Here is a 12925-nt window from a genome sequence, read left to right as displayed (position 1 = left end):
TATATATAGGTACCACATCGGAGATCTACCAGTCAGTGTATATTTAGGTAGTTTCTTCAAGCGTAGGCAACCAAAACGCCATATTGTTGCAGGCGGATGCAAGCATCATGTATTTGGGATTGAACTGAACGCATCCAACAGGACCGGTGTGCTCTGCCCGAAGCATCGCCAGTTTACTGCCAGTGTCCGCGTTCCAGGCATGCACACAGCCATCGCTCGAGCCAGAAAAAACAAACTGTGAATCCGGACTGAACGAAGCCTCAAGTGGAATTCGTCTGGAGTTAGCAAATCCTGAAATAATAATATAGAGGACATGAGCATTATAGAGAAAACGCAAATCGGCTACTCTATTTTTTGAAGATGCTAGATCTCCTTTTTCTATTGATAAAATGCAATACAAAGCAAATACCACAGATTTAAATAGCGTATTGTTGTAAAAATGTCAAAAACGTAAGCTTGATCTTCTGTACCTGTAAACTTTTGTAAAGAGTTTCCATTAAAGGCATCAACCAAATGTATGACCGTTCCATTTGTCGAAATCAAAATTGTCTTCCCATCGGGTGAAAATTTCAGACCCGTCCAGTCGAAGTCCTTATCCTGAGGCAGCTTGAACGTATTGAACGGACCCTTATCAAACGTACGAAGGTCATACAACTTAATAGACTCAGAGTTAAGACCAACAGCGAATATAAGGCCTTCGGGGTCAAAGTTTCCGACGGGTCGCCCTGTGGATATCGCAATGTACAGTGAGCGAGCCTATTTATAAATGTAGTAAGGCAAAGGTATCGTCCCCGCGACGTTATACGACAGGAAATTTAAGGTGGTTAAGAATTTTATAGCAGGTCGTTATGCCCAATCGTTTAAACATTTTTTTCTCATACACCCTACGTTCTACTGTTGTAATTGAAGTATTCATAACTAGTAGAAAAACTTACTGAGAAATACATATATTTGTTTCGTTGGATCATGGTTCTCTAGGACTTCAAATAAGTGAGTCCGCTAAGTAGGACGTATCTTAAGAACTTGTAAAACGCAGAATCCAATACCTGCTTATTCTATCTAACAGGAAACACATTCCCTTCACTAATAGCTTGGATTAGTGAGATCTCTCGTGAATTCGGCCTGTACTACTAATGAGCGCTCTGCCCTTTCGCACCCATGTCTAATCTTTGCTAAGCCAGTATATCTACTCTATGAAGTATACATTACGTTTAATATCCTTTTATATAGTTCTTATATATAGGTAAGTCAATTAACTATTGAGGCATAGCTTTTCGGTACGAAGCCGACGGCCGCTGTTTCTTACAGCCTTCATTTGTTCAACGAACTTACCGTTTAGTTGCATAAAACCTTGACAGTTGGGCGATCGAACATCCCAGAGGCGCAGAGTTCTGTCTAGAGAACCGGATAAAAACATATCATCAACAGGAGACGTGCACAACGTAACAACCTTTTTACCGTGTGCCGGAAAATAACGGATGTACTTGTTATCGTGTAAAGATAAATACCTGCAAAAATTAAGACAAGTATGTTCGAATCCAAAACGAAAAATCAGTAATAAATATGTATCCGTAAGTAAATACGTTCGTTTTCATGCAGCAAAGCTTCCAATGAATATCGCTAAAGTAAGTATAACGGGCCTTCTTTTGTTGGATTCGCTGATTCGGCCTAAATCAATTGCTCAGCACATTGTATACGACCACAAATCGTCAGTATATTATAAACTCCACTGCATGTAAACCTTGAAAAGTGATTTTTGCCACTGTTTCTTCAACCTATAATAGCCCGTAGAACGCTTTTTATGTTCAAAGCAAAATAAAGCTGAAACATAAATAAATAAACTGATTTTCATTAAAGTATCATTGATTAGGAAAGCTAAGTGTCATTGTAGATGAAATCGATCGTTTATGCAACACACCTGATAGTTTCGTCCACTTTCGTCGAACTATGGATTGCTGTATTTGCCGCGTGAGTGAAATGAATCAGATCGACGCCATATTTTTTCGAATTTAGTGTCCGCTTTTGCATACCTATTGACGACATAGAGAATAAACATGCCTTAAAATAGGCAGCCATCTTGTGTCTATAAAAGTAGTTTGTACTTTTTTGTCTAGAATCTTCACTTGGAACCTGAACGAACAGTTTATCTCTTCTAAAAGAAAATTATCTATTATGGATCGAGAACGTTTTAACAAACCTTTTGTGCAGTCGTAAATAATAATGGAATCATCGTCACTTGAAGATATAAGTGTTGTTCCGTCTGATGAAAAGTCAATACAGTTTATCCGATCTGTGTTGTCTCGAAACACCTAGTAAGATAAAGAAATAGACGCATAATAAAATACGCATTTTTATTTTTTTTCTTACACTGGTGTTATATTCTGTCCATATTGATAGCCAAACAAACGGATATTCAATTATAAAAATCAAAATAATGCTCTTTATTAATATTCGCATAATGTAAACAGAAATGCTGTCATTTCTGTTGTGTAAACGATGTTTATAAAAGATAGAAAATATATACTCATATATACACCTTTGCGGCCAGCACTGCGGCCTATCTAACGCGCTTTTCAGTGCTAGGTACAAACGCAGGTAATACTTACAAACAACTTAGAAAAGAAATGAGCCTAAACGCGTATTCTTAAGCCTAAAGCAGCTTCGTCGAATTTCAGTAGACGACTAGCAAAAAGCTGGTATATGCTATTTTCAACATACAACAGCAAATGCATGACGAAACGCGAAAAAATTTTACAGTTTAACCCAAATGCAGACTATTTCGTCGTTGAGTCTAATTTTGGTTTTTTAATACGTTGCCACCACCTGTTCCTTCTGAACAGACTATTCACACTAGCCGCTTTTCCAACGCCAAAACGATTTCGTACCTTTGCTACGCGAAACGACTTCACTACTGGTTCAACGAGCTTCATCCGCTGTTCGATCATAGTGGAATTATTTGTGATGTCTGTTTTAAGAATTAAATGCCTCTGCTGTCAGATTATGCGGAGATATTGTTTTCGGCGACAAGCACCTCAGATGCGGGGTAGTAGCTAATAATACTGGCTGCTTTCTTCGTCGATCTGACCAACGACCCTAAAAGAGAATAAAAACATAAGAGATACAAATCCTCCGTGTTATGTAGAATAGAACGGGACCGTGCTCAAATAAAAGGATAGCGAAATATTGTCTGCTGAATATAATAGTCTGCCCACTAAAAATGTCGCACGGTGGTCGTCCAATATTTACCATTCTCTTTCAATAAGAAAAGAGCTGAATCATATCAACCTGTTCCCAAGTTCAGGCCGTTGAGCCTAACCAATTTTCGGACTTCCATTCTATCGTTTCTGATGAAAATATTAATCCCATAACATGGACAACCACGAACTCAGTGTTAGACAAGCCATTATTATTGTAATTTAAAGTGGAAAACAAAAAACTCCTGAACAATTTTGATAAACGTACTACGTTCGGTGAAACAAATGCAATGAAATCACAACCTTGTTATAACTTACAATATATTTTTGCGAGTGGGGTTGCTTATTTGAAAATACAACTAGAAGACGTTCTTCACGCGCGGTGCTTAAATTGACGACGGGCTAAAGTAACTATTTCTCTGTAATCAATCGCTATTCGCTGGGTATTGCTTCGACAATTGATTTGAAACTTTTCGCAGCTTGTTACCGCACTAGGTCAAACTAGCCTGGTTTAAATCATGCAGCGTTTTAGATCTTCATGCAAATATTCGATACGTTACAAAGCTTGCAAGAATCATCTTACTTAAATCATTACCTAAACTGATGACAATTTACTTAGGACGCTAAGCGTTTGCGATGGACCAAATCTAGATAAAGCGTATAAAATAATGCAAATGTCATTTCCAGAAAAAGCTCAAGATGTCGAAAGGTGCACGCGCTTAACGGCGTTCTTATTGAATAGAGTTTCAACACAAATTAGATAGATCGCACTAGCACGCGCATTAGAAGCTGAATTCTAAGTTATTTTACTTATGTGTAAACATCACGTACAGCGGATGAACAAAGTTATTAGAATTGTTGGATTGTGTCGAATATCAATGTAATCGATTGCCTTTAATGCGTCTCCTACAGTGGAGGCAAATATATATTTTTTTTTTAATATTTAACCTGCCACTGGCCCATACTAATAAGAAATAAAACTTTTTAAAAATATATATTATGGGGAAAAGAAAAACTGTCTGCCAATGTAGCGTGGATCGGGACAGCACATATGTATATTGGAGATTTTTATGCTATCATCTTAACGGTTGATCATACATATTTCGTGTTGTTAGGTTCTTGATTCAAAAACGATACGTATTACATTGAGAGCACTTACATCCACAATAAGTTTTACAAACACAAGATCAACCGATAATTGACCTAGTCATCGAATAATAACACCACAGATTGTCGGCGCTCGGGTGCTTGAATAGGGCTGTTTGTGATTCTCCGGGTAGTTGTTTTGCTTCTCCCTTTTTGAAAATGAACGCATCAACTATAGAAAAGGGCGCCAAACACGCGGACCTTGGCCATTTCAATTCGTAAGTCTGTCTCTAATCAACAATACCACAAAACGTGCACTTAATTCGCACTCTGAAATTGTTATTTATACTTGTCGTACCCATTGTTTGCACTTTAGATTGTACGATAACCAATTGCTTCGTGACTAAATTTCTGGCAGTAATTGGAATTTCAAGAAGCGTTACTTTAAGATATGGATTTTATGCAGGCGGATGAACGCATGTGATTCGATCAAACGCGGAAGAGTCCGGTCTCACATCGCGCGGTCGAATTTGAAGAAGATAACGACGATGCCCGCTGGGCACATGTGATGTTTTGTTTTAATTGAAATACTGACGTTGTGACGTAAATCCTTTGTTAGAATACAGCATACTGGAGTAATTCAACTAGTGTAAACAAACCATTCCCGTAATCGCTATTATATTGAATTGCAACCTAATTCAATCGTTACTATATCGAAGAACGGATTTTATTAAGGTTAAGTTGGAAATCTATTCAAGATGAGTCAAGATGCAGACGCAGCGATTCGTAATGTAAGTTGAAAGACTAAAACTGTATTTTTATTTTGCGTAGTCTCATCATAACAAAGGCAGCTCACAGACATCTTATTTTTTTCCATTTTCGTCTGATTTGCTTCCTGAATCCGAACAAATTCTAATTCGGACTTTCCATAACGGGTAATGTCACCACTACAATGCTATGAACGGACGTTTGTAAACTTTTTCATTATTTACCAAGTGTACATTTTCAGTTGAAAAATTTCGTGAAAAATGCAAAAACACATACTTTAGTTTACAAATGATCGTACAAATTGCTTTATAGAAAAAAGTATTAAATCGTTTGCGGAATTTAGACGTAAATTTTAAGCTTACATTTTCCCTTTAGAGATAGCTATTGTTTTGGATGGACTACTTTGCCAATTCTTTTTCTATCGGATTGTATAAACTAGATAAAAGTATAGCCTTCTGACTACGGGCTTCACCTATAATCAAAGAATATGTATATCTGTTTATAAGTAGCACTTCTATCGACCGGCAAACAACTGCGCCCGTAAGATGCTCCTTTAAAACGCATATCTTTGATATGGCTGCCGATTACAACAAATATATTCTTATTATTGTTGTCCGAAAGGATTTTGGAGAACATTCTGTGTTATCTTGGCGCTAAAATAATCAAAACAAAAACGTTGTCACAAAGTGTTTTTCGAGTTGTTTCTTATCATTTAGAAGAAGAGTCTAAGCATTATACACTTATAAGACGATATAGTGCAATCAGGTATGAAATCTAACCTTACGATGATTGACTGACCTTTTGCAGATGCGGGATTTTATGACGATCTATAACAAAATGTCGGAGCAGTGTTTCGCTAATTGTGTAAATGATCTTGGTCAAAGGAAATTGTCAAATGATGAATGCGTTTGTGTCGATCGATGCGTGACTAAGGGCATACGGGTAATTTTTTGTTCTTGCGCAATTTTCCTTGTTCTAGGAATAAAGCACGTCGCATTTGCAGACTATCATATGCTCGAAATAGCTCAGACTCAAAACTTAACATAAAATTCTCGAATCATAATACTTTACGTTCACTTTATTATGAGATTTTGTATGATATATATATGTTGAGTATTGGTATAAATAGGTTTATTTGCAAATAAGGAGTGAACATTTTCTACGGACTAAGCGTAACGAGCATTCGTATGCCTATAGCATTATGCTACAGTCATTTGTATTATGTACTTATGATTGTTGTTCCAGTTGAACCATTTAATGATGGATATCTACATGAAATTGCAACCGGAAATTATTCAGAAACGCATCAAGGAAAACGAGGCTCTACAACAAGATATGATGCAAACCCAGTTACAATCTTAGCAACAAATACAATAACGGCTCGAGTTTACAGCCAGCCAGTCAGCAGCTTCAACCATAACGGAAGAACAGCTGTAGGAAATTAAGCCTGGTATTAAGGGCGGGCAAAAATGGGCTGCCGCTAAAATGGGCGACCGTGTATACCATGTACAGTTTTGTCAATAATGTTGATGAGTAACGTTGTCGAACGACTTTAATTGTTAGGTTAATACGGGATGTGCGGTTGTGCTAATGATGTCTGCTTCTTATTTTTCAAGGTGGAGTTAATAGGCACATTGCATGTGTGCCTTAGGCATAGGGGAAGGGAGGGGGAGGGTGATATAGAATAAACGTTACATGGAAAACTAATAGATAGATGTTCAAGGAATAGTGATCCTGTTTCAATAAAACATGTATTTGCATGATAAAAGAGTACGGTAGTTTCGTTTTTCTAAAGCTGAGAAGGACCTTGACGGTGGTCAATTTCCTGAGCTAAAAGATGAATTTTTCAATTTCTTGTAGCGACGTTATTCTCCAACATTCGAAGCAGAGAATGTGTCACAATCTAAAAACGCCGAACATATTCTTTAAAATTTCCGTTTATTCGATATTTTCTTTCATATGCCGTCAACAGGCATTACGGATTGTCTTGCTTGTCTGTTGCGCAGAATCATTTCAGACAAACCAATGTGAACGTAATCCCGTGTGTGTAATGAAATGTAAGCTAGAAGAAACTAATTTAAATGTAGCAGTGGGGCAAAATAACTCTTTTGCATCACTACTAATTCTGGTGTCGTTGGTGCCAAGAAAGTTGAACTTAGGTTTGTTCTTAAGAAAACGACCAATCAAATCGCATGATAAAGAAGCACTTTACCCCTTACAAGCATTGCACAGTCATAAAACTATAGCGTGTGTGTATTTCGATTCTTTGGACGTAACAGTAAAAACCGATTCGTTCATTTTCACTGCCACGTTCTCCGTAAATTGTTCGATGCTCTGGACGATCTTATCTGGTCTTCACTTTCTTTCACATCCACACATGTGGACCAAAACATTTAATGTATTTTTATTATAAAAACGAATCGCTAATACAGAATGTATTAGGTTAGCTACATTACTAGTCGACCTACTTGCATAAAAACCTGCCTTTTAGTGTAGGACTTAGACAGTTTGGAACTTTTGTTTAAAAAAGAAAACGCTTTGTATAGTGTAAGACCGCTTTAATGCATCTATCAATCATTCATTAAATGAATGCTCCCAACAGTGTATCAATTCGTTTTGCAGCTTTTTTGAAATTGTAATAAATTTAATTGTGTTCGGTGACTAAAACAGGGTTTGCTGGCTTCTGGCAAAATTTCTGTTAGATGTCATATGGTAGCGTTCGCACAACTGTAGCACTGGCCAATCGAGTAGTAAACCATGTTTTCTCGAAGTGAACGCTATTGCAGGTCTACCAGTAGACTATCACAAAAACTTAATTCAGAGTAGTAGAAGTAGTCGGCAAAAAATATTGTTGAAGGTCATTGTAAACTGCCGAGTGCTCTGCTTCATCTTGAAGACGTCGCGGAGTGCCGAATAGTTAATGGAGGACCCAAGTTCCTCGAGGCGCCGGTGAAAAATAGTTGGAACGAACAGATAAGGTAAAAGGGAAATGTACTGTAAATAGTACATGTGGACGGTGCTCCTTTAGACCAGAAGTTTCCAGGCTTCAGGTTTTGAAAGTGTATTTTATAAATTTTCCTTCACGCATTCGATGAAAGCTACGGTTCGGAAAGGTACGGATAAATGCGCGAGAGCGGTGTAATTTTGGGCATGTGCTTAGAGCAGGATTTTCTTTAAGTATGCAGTAGTCTTGATGTATAGACCGCAGGCGATAAATGCTGATTCTTTGTTAAGGTGATGCGCGGCATTTGGTCGAGTTTTTTCAGTCTCTGGGAAGAACGCGGACCGGGACTAGATCTACTGGTATGAGTACCTGAAGTGCAAGCATAAGCTACGTGCTCGAAAATTACTTTTTTTTTCTGTGATTTGGTAAATAAACATCATGAGGTACTTATCTATGCATGCTTTGCCTTGTGTGGGACTGATGTACTATATAAAGATCTACAGAACCTAGTCAAGCTGATTACCATAACGAATGATTCCATTTTAATAGACAATGACAACATGGCCAGTTCACACACATTGTGCAGTATTGATGCGTCGTTGACGGGATCTGAAGCAGGGACGTCCCGACCTTCCAAGCTACTCGCTCAACAGATAAACTAGTAATTTTGTTATTTGAAGGTATATTATCTCCAGCACCAGAATTTGTGCTCGCTAGGTACCTGCATCGTCATATCTGAGACCAAGTTGTTTCTGTTTCTATAAGCAGCATTAGGCTATATTCACAATGCAATTCACGTTTGCTGATGCCATGTCGCCTACAATGAGTTTCATCTGTGAATCGTCTATCATACAATAGCTCAATGTAATGGTGGTTTCAATCGTTTTCAGCGTTTGCTTCAGCCCAACGAGGATACCTAACGCTTGATAATTTTTTTTATTCCGGAGCTGACAGGATGTTATGTTGATCCCTATTTCCTACTAAGATCTGGTCTACATTAAGTCTTTCAGTTAACCGTGGACCATTTCTTTTACTAATAGCCGAAACTTTTGCGAATTCCTCTAGCGCCGTATAACATTATTAACACAATTACCAAGCGAGAAGTTATTGTACGGACAGTGAGTCCTTTTTAGGAAAGTTACTCTTAACTTATTGCCATTTCGCGTGCAGACTGAATGATAGTCATTTTGAGCTATAGTACTCCTGTAATTAAAAATAAAGGATTGTCTATACAGATAGCTGGCTTTTTCGATTGCATATCCATACTACATGACTTGATTTCGTGAACTGCTGTCCGCACCTTTCAGCCTGCATAATTTTTGAATGTATTAAGTTACGTAAATGTCAATTGATTCAGATTTTTTTTTTCTGTAACAACACGCATAAAATCTTTTACATTGGCCCTAGAAGCGTCTACAGGACTTCCACATGTAACCTCTCTTTTAAGCACAAGTTGCGTTAGACAAATGTTGAATGCACTTGTGGCGCAACGTTTTTAAGGTAAGAAGCAGCACGGCTGTTGATGAGGTCTTTCCCCGTAAATGATCTCCACTATTTGCTGATGCATAATAACCACGCAGTCTTACCTTAATAACAGTTGGGAAATGGTAATGGAAAAATTATTCAAGCTTGTCCATTGTTGTATGATGACAATTGAGCTGAACATTAAGCGTCAGTAATGCGTGACCATTTGAATCATTAAATTATACCGTTGTTTGTTCTCTAGCTTCAGCTGCGCAACAGGACCGAGTCTTTCCATTGTTAATGTTGAAAGTGCAACGCTAAAACATGTCACTACGCGTTCCTGGTGCGTGGTTCAATACCCGAAGAGTTTAAACAGTAATTATTTTTTAAAGACCAACGAACTTATTATAAAATAGTCAACTATTTATGCTATTTGTACCTTATTTACTGATTTGAATTATTCAACTTAAATCTACATTGCCTCAGTATAACAAAGTACGTTTAAGGGATAGTAGGCGTATTAATATGCCGAGATTTACAAATACGACAAAGAAAGGACAATAAGAATTCCAGTAAATTTCATTCAATTTTTTAGAAAATCGACGACGTGTGCTACACAGTAGCATAAGACCTAATATATGCCCTTTAATAAAGCTTAAGAAATGATGATGTTGCTGATCCGATTTAACCGGGCGTCGAGCTCTGTGAATAAAAAATAAGGATAATGGCTTACTGTTTTGTGACAGTGTAAGATGTTCACTTTTCCGCTCAATAATTTGTTATCTAATCCTTCTTTGCCTAAAAAACATTCACTGGGCTCGAAACAAGACACCCAAGAATAGGACCGTTAAAGGAATTCAATGAGTTGCGACTGTCAAACATGTGCTCCCTTGGAAATAGTCCTTACCACCGATTGTTTGTGGGCGCATTGATATTGGTCGCACTGCAGACACCTGGACATCAACAACAGGTTCGCATCGATATCTGCGGTAAGTTCAATGTCAATTCATGTAGGCAAAATATATTAATTGTATCTATACATATATAAATCTGTATTTATAGATAACGGTGCACCGCCGTGAGATCCAAACAGCTGTGACTAGTTTTATAAAACACTGGTAGCTATCATTAGAGTACGGTAGGCTGGTTTCATTTTGGCCACAGCAGAGTATAAGTAGACTGCAGGAAATATAATATTATGCAGATTAAAGTCTTTTATGTTCTTATGTCAGTTAAGAGTTAATTTTTATGCATACAATTAATTAATTTTCAAATTTTCATCAGAGTTTACTATATAAAACTAATTCACCATAGAAGACATAGGAAAATATCGACAATTCTCATATGAAATACGCCGTACGAAATGGGCAAGCTAAATAACAATAGGAAAATATCGTGCCTAGTGAGCATCAGTAGAAAGTTATATACGCTTTTCTCGGGCCAAATTTAAGGCCTAAGTGTTATCACAGAATAACGACTCACGTATCGCCTCGCCAAAATATTAACAGCGATGTCGACGACCGGACTCACCGATTTCCTGACGTGCGCGCTCGAGAGTGCGCCAGAGGGGGTAGGTTTTGAGCAAATACGGATATTTTCCATTCTACAGTATTTATAGATTCAATTATATATAGCATCATGTGAAAAGAAACCGTGCAATATTTTAATAAGTCAAAGTGCGTCACGAATATTGTTCGATAATCAACTATCAACATATGAAGAGTATTTTACCCCGAACCGTGCCTACTTAAAATGAATTTAAATGCAATGGATTAAATCGAATTTTAGACAAAGCAGAAATGGGACAAATTGAAAGCACTATTCAAAGGTCGGGCTCCAGAAGAGGCAATAGGAAAAGCCTGTCAAAGTGCGCCAACAACTGGTATTGCCATTGTAAGTACATTGTGGAAGAGTGCGAAACATATATCTATTTTTTTTTATGTTGGTACTTATGGAATATATTGATTGAAATGTTTTTTAACAAATTTCAAAAGTAGTGTTGTTTTTTGAGATACGGAATCATATGCGCTGGCGTACCGCATTTGCAAGTCCAGTTTATATCAATGACATCGAAGCACTGCTAAAAAACGCAATTGCTTATTTTAGTAAGTGGCAATTAAGTTTTGGCTCTTGTAATAAATGACGCCATATTTTATCATCGTATGGAGTATACATAAATATTAAAAAGAAAAAAACTGATATCCTTGAAAATCGGCCTCACATCAAGGGGGTCATTATTTTTACAAGCGTGCAGAAAAATATTTCTACTTGAAATCGGTTTATTACTGGTTATAGCTATGTTGCTTATACTCTGTTGTGTTTTACAGATCAACGGTTTTATCAATCAGCAGAGCAAAGTGGACAAGCCCAAATTGAAGCAACTTCTGCTGGAGTGTTATGAACAAATTTCCTAAGCTTCAAAGGCAGAACGGGGACAGAAGATATTCGTACGTTTCTGAAGACCGCAGTTAACAGACCAATGTTCAGAATGATTTTTAGGAAAACGAGCGCAGGATATGAATAAAAGGACGCAGTTTGTTTACCTTTTTTTTTTTTTTTTTTTTTTTTTAAATAAGTGCGTGGTTCAGAAAAGTTCGATTGAGCAAGTTCTAGTGTAGTACCCCGTACATGCTACAACAAAAAAAGCTTAGCACAAATTTCAGAACGTTCGAAAAGCATTCTAATAGTGAGTAGATATCACGTTCCGGCACCGTAATATCCACCATTTGAGACACATCGGTTATAGACTTCCAGTTCACTTTTTCGCAGAAGAGAATTAAACTGTTCAAACTTATGGTTGGTCGATTTGAATACTATTGATAGGAACAATTATTCAGCTCAGCGTTGAACAGGCCTATCGAGTTCATCAAGCGTTCCAAACTTTATTTCATTTGTAACTAGCTTCACTAATTTTTACGAAGTCGACTTGTATAGTTCCCTGCACAACATCGAACAGCAATAGTTGTATAATAAAATGTACCGTGTCATTGTTACGAGCCTCAGCATCGGTGTAACCGAGAGGCTCACTCGAAAGAAACCGCTCCTTGATTACTGTCTCTGTTGAGGGGGGCAACATTTTGGACCTTCGAAGGTCAACCTCAATATTGTCTCACATATTTGGCGAGCAGTATCACTGGGCAAACCGAACGGCTCGGATGGTTCATGATGATTGACCGGTGATACATTGTAGTAGCATTGTGAGTATATGAAGAATCCGCTCAGTTCTACCGAACGTTCCTTTACCTCTGTGCGTTGTGTGAACTTGGAGTATTCTATGAATTTTTAACAAAACGTATCTTATACTACTTACGTATTAAGAAGTAACACTTTTTAACTCAAATGAAGCAACGGCGGGTAGAGCAAAGGAGAGGCAAGGTCATATGAAACTTCATCATCAGTAAACAAATAGTTAAAAAAGAATATAGAAAAAAGAATCTCTCTCTCTCTCTCTCTCTCTCTCTCTCTCTCT

At 37.5% G+C, this 12925-nt stretch overlaps 3 protein-coding genes across 5 annotated transcripts; 2 read left to right on the top strand and 1 right to left on the bottom strand.

Moving 5' to 3' along the window:
* Position 1: 1 nt before the first annotated feature.
* Positions 2–4485, bottom strand: Wdr82 (WD repeat domain 82). The gene is made up of 7 exons (XM_022839633.2): positions 4354–4485; positions 2886–3093; positions 2198–2309; positions 1919–2030; positions 1333–1508; positions 471–725; positions 2–291 (listed from the first exon to the last, which is right to left on the bottom strand). Exons 2-7 carry the CDS (start codon positions 2943–2945, stop codon positions 44–46), a joined length of 963 nt encoding a protein of 320 aa, XP_022695368.1. The 5' UTR covers positions 2946–3093; positions 4354–4485; the 3' UTR covers positions 2–43.
* Positions 4486–4795: 310 nt separating this feature from the next.
* Tim9b (Translocase of inner membrane 9b) lies at positions 4796–6819 on the top strand. 2 transcript variants are annotated; one of them, XM_022839635.1, is made up of 3 exons: positions 4796–5071; positions 5856–5990; positions 6294–6819. In XM_022839635.1, exons 1-3 carry the CDS (start codon positions 5039–5041, stop codon positions 6408–6410), a joined length of 285 nt encoding a protein of 94 aa, XP_022695370.1. In that variant the 5' UTR covers positions 4796–5038; the 3' UTR covers positions 6411–6819. The 2 variants fall into 2 exon arrangements, with proteins under 2 accessions (XP_022695370.1, XP_086826051.1); XM_086969925.1 differs by lacking the exon at positions 4796–5071 and adding an exon at positions 5197–5215.
* Positions 6820–9714: 2895 nt separating this feature from the next.
* On the top strand, positions 9715–12005 carry LOC111264049 (uncharacterized). 2 transcript variants are annotated; one of them, XM_022839634.2, is made up of 5 exons: positions 9715–9799; positions 10285–10445; positions 10965–11026; positions 11245–11349; positions 11784–12005. In XM_022839634.2, the coding sequence occupies exons 2-5, from the start codon at positions 10337–10339 to the stop codon at positions 11868–11870; spliced, it is 363 nt and encodes a 120-aa protein (XP_022695369.1). In that variant the 5' UTR covers positions 9715–9799; positions 10285–10336; the 3' UTR covers positions 11871–12005. The 2 variants fall into 2 exon arrangements, with proteins under 2 accessions (XP_022695369.1, XP_086826050.1); XM_086969924.1 differs by having other exon boundaries at positions 9780–9831.
* Positions 12006–12925: the final 920 nt, after the last annotated feature.

This window comes from Varroa jacobsoni, unplaced genomic scaffold, assembly GCF_002532875.2.
Source record: "Varroa jacobsoni isolate VJ856 unplaced genomic scaffold, vjacob_1.0 scaffold_815, whole genome shotgun sequence".
Classification (NCBI taxonomy): Eukaryota; Metazoa; Arthropoda; class Arachnida; order Mesostigmata; family Varroidae; genus Varroa; species Varroa jacobsoni.
This window is presented reverse-complemented; position numbering and strand designations above follow the sequence as displayed.